The 3,433-nt window shown below is 41.0% G+C and overlaps 2 protein-coding genes across 2 annotated transcripts; both read right to left on the bottom strand.

Annotated features, from left to right (window-relative positions):
• Positions 1 to 1,669: 1,669 nt before the first annotated feature.
• On the bottom strand, positions 1,670 to 2,392 carry COCVIDRAFT_116795 (hypothetical protein; the record flags this gene model as incomplete). The annotated part of the gene is made up of 1 exon (XM_014694543.1): positions 1,670 to 2,392. A coding segment is annotated over one exon (723 nt), but the record flags the coding sequence as incomplete, so codon positions are not given.
• A 150-nt stretch (positions 2,393 to 2,542) lies between these two features.
• On the bottom strand, positions 2,543 to 2,770 carry COCVIDRAFT_70189 (hypothetical protein; the record flags this gene model as incomplete). The annotated part of the gene is made up of 2 exons (XM_014694542.1): positions 2,543 to 2,624; positions 2,688 to 2,770. Coding segments are annotated over 2 exons (165 nt in total), but the record flags the coding sequence as incomplete, so codon positions are not given.
• Between the last annotated feature and the right edge of the window lie 663 nt (positions 2,771 to 3,433).

The raw sequence follows: 3,433 nt of genomic DNA, 5'->3' as shown, positions 1-3,433 counted from the left end.
TTACTTAGAGTTAGCATCTCGTCGTTAAGTGCTAGATTAGGCACTAGTCTAGGACTCTATACTAGTCTGCTAGTACTAGCCTAAGATTAAGAGTAATTATAAGATATCTTAAATCTTAATTAGGTATCTTATTATTAATCCTCTAATCTACTAAATCTATATATAGTTAAAGTATTATATAGAGTTAGGATCTATACTTCTCTATTCTAGTCCGCACTAAGATAGGCGAGTATTACGCTAGTGTTCCGTGAAAGTTGTCTGGCGATGCAGTGGAGTGGTGTGCTTGAATAGAAGGTAATAAAGGTTTGATAACTATTAATCTATATCGAATAGACTAACGAGTAATAATCTTATTAAGTAAAGTAACTAGTAAGAAAGTATAATTTGAGTTGACCACAACGAGAGTAATAATGAAATCCATCCATCCTTATATCCTCATTGCTTCCAGTCCTGGCTTCACGGTCCTCACGAAATAATCCTTGTATCTTCTGAAGTCCCTGAAGACACCTAGTCACGTGTGAGAGTGTCCTCACATACTAGCGCGGAATACTTGGTCTTGGCGTGAAGCCAATCACGTGATCCTCGCCCCGCGATGATCATTACCTTCTGACGTGGACGTCCATAGGCCTTCAGCCATCTCGTCATTTGTCAAGGAGAGAATCCTTCTTGTTACTTGTAACATAGAGGCAGAAAGGATAGTTATAGAGGCTAGCCAGAGCCAGGCCGGCGTGCGATGTCAGCGCGCGCCGCCAACGTGCACGAAGTATTACGTTTAAGGATATATTTAGACTTTATATAGAACTAGATAATTAATTATATCCCTTAACATTACATTATTTTATCGCGTTATTATATAGCAATTGCGTAAAGAGTCGCGTTAGGTTAGGTAGGGTGGGCCACTTATTAGTGGTGCACGTTATAAGGATGTGCTTATAAAGGCCTGCGTACGAGAGCTTAAAGAGTAATTAGCTAAAGTAAAAAAGCGCCGAGGGCGTAAAAGAAAGCGGATTTAGACAGGTGGGACACTAGACTTTAGTGTAGAGGCATCGCAGGCAGTTGAAAGTGCTTCTACTAATTACAACGATGTTACAACTCCGCTAAGTATCGAACCTATTCCCGATCTGGATTAGAGGAAATATCCGCTGTCCCCTTTATTAGCTAATTGTTCCTAGTTAGATCTAATTTAGATCTGATTAGGACGGGTATATGTAGAGACACTCCCTATAGCTAGCTCTATAGACTTTTAATATCCTTTTATATAAGGCCTATAGGTGTCTATTCGAATTAAGGCTCGTTTAATATCCCACGCACTGCTATATGCCTCTAAGTAACACTACTGCTGATACTGATCTGACTAGTCTTGCCTGCGCCGTTACAAAAACCATAGTGCATTCTAGCACTTTATCAAAATGAATCTATATTTTGAAGTTTAACCACTATATTTTAATCATTTGCAACCACGTAAAAATACTAGAGTTAAAGATTATCTTGTGGTAGATCATTGTTTGCCAGTCATTTGGTATTGCGCATTGCTGCGACTTGTGGCGTTGACAAGACATCTGGTGCGACTTCTAATATACATGATGTATGGTATTAAATGTACATTTCCACCAAGAGTTTTCTTTAAGCAACAGATCATCTGTCTGGTATTGAGCCTGAAAGACATCTTCTATGATGAGATCTTAACCCCTAAAGGAGTCACAAGCGCATCAACATTCGAAGTAATGTCAAAAAAGGGGAAGGATGACCGGTTCCCACCGATACTGGTATCGTTCGTGTCGGCATAGAAAAACAGACTGATGTAGAGCGACTGGGCAATCTCGACTGTTGCGCTAGGAAAGCTACGTGCGGCACGAGGGTCATTATTTGGGACTCGGCCGGCGTATTGCGCAGACACCCAGTCATCCGTAGACGTAAAGACAGTTATCGAGCCTGTGCTTCCTAGAAAATTTTCAGAACAGAGCAAGACATCGCGATTTGGATATCGAGACGGGTTTAGTAGCCCATCACAGGCGATTTTAGTGTAGTCTGATGGAAGCCTGGTTATTGTGACATTTTGCGGAATGCCTACAGCTGCTTTTGTATCAAAGGTGACAAAAGTGCCAGCTGGTCCATCTGTCACAATAAGCTTGTTGCTAGGCGTATGGAAAATGAGACCGGTGTAGGTAGTAGGGAAGTATGGAGGAAGAGTTCCAATCTTGTTCGTCGCGTACCAGGTGCGCACTTCCCCGTCAGCTGTGATCCTAGCAAGTGCTTTGGCACCAAAAGAAGTAGGGACGTAGTGATACCCCTGACTGTCTGTCGCTATGTCTTGGATACCATTAGTAGCCAATCCAGTCTCTCTCTGCACGGTAGCCAGGAACTCTGTTAGATCTGCTTTAAACACGACTTTCTTAGTTGACGTGTTATAACTAATTATATAGTTAAGACCCGTCGAGTTGGCCCCTAAAGAGGCAAAAGGGGTAGGAGAATTCACAACGAAGAGTATCAACCCTGTTTTTGGGTCAAAATCAACCCCAGACACATGGAATTCTGCATTATTGGAAATCCCCGGAAAGGTGATAACCTCTTTAATAGTATGAGTATAGGGATTGTAAACTGTGACTGTTGCGTTATAGTTATCCCTAATGTATAGATCTATTAGTCATTTCACTTAACACATTTCTATTAAAGCAAGTTAAACGAACCCGAAATATACTTTGCAGTGTTTAGAATCAAAATCGAGGTTTTCGGGGTAGAGATATGGCTGGTCCACTATAAAAGTACCACTAAATGGCGGGCAAGTGGCCTTGGTAATGGTGGCCTTGCAGAGCAAAGCAAGTACTAAGGAAAAAATAAAGCCTAAAGAAGTCATGGTTAGACAAGGAACTCAGGTGAAAGCAGGAGCTGTAAAGTTTTGTGACCTTTTTAGAAAATAATGTATTAAGGCCTTCTCTCCCAGCTTTTTATATTCAAGAAGTGCGCCGGAATATCCGGAGACGGCAGATTAATTTATGGATTAGTTATCTTCCTAAAATATTATGGGCAGGGGGTCATCCCAGGAATGTACTTGATGGCCGTCTAGCGAGATGTTAAATTGCCTAGACTGTAAGTGCAGGCGATTTAGATATAAAATACTACACCCAACTATTTTTCTTAACGGTTATAGGAGTATATATATGTTATAAGCGTTGCGCAATTTCCATACGTTGAGTAGATTCATGAAGGTTGAACCTTTTCCAGTCAACGAGGTGTGCAAATGTGAATGTCTAGATTAGGACTAGTAGGTTGCATTATTTATTCGTTATTTCATGGACTAAGCAGCTAGGTTCGCCTAAGGATATTCTTAAGGTTTAGATAGTCTTGAAAGGACCGAAAGCATGAAAGGCCCGAACTCCTGCATTTGTAATATAGTATTCATAACGTGCGGGATTAGTTAACGTGCGGGATTAGT

This window comes from Bipolaris victoriae (assembly GCF_000527765.1).
Source record: "Bipolaris victoriae FI3 unplaced genomic scaffold scaffold_337, whole genome shotgun sequence".
NCBI lineage: Eukaryota > Fungi > Ascomycota > Dothideomycetes > Pleosporales > Pleosporaceae > Bipolaris > Bipolaris victoriae.
The sequence above is the reverse complement of the archived record's forward strand: the minus strand, read 5'-3'. Positions and strand labels throughout refer to the sequence as shown.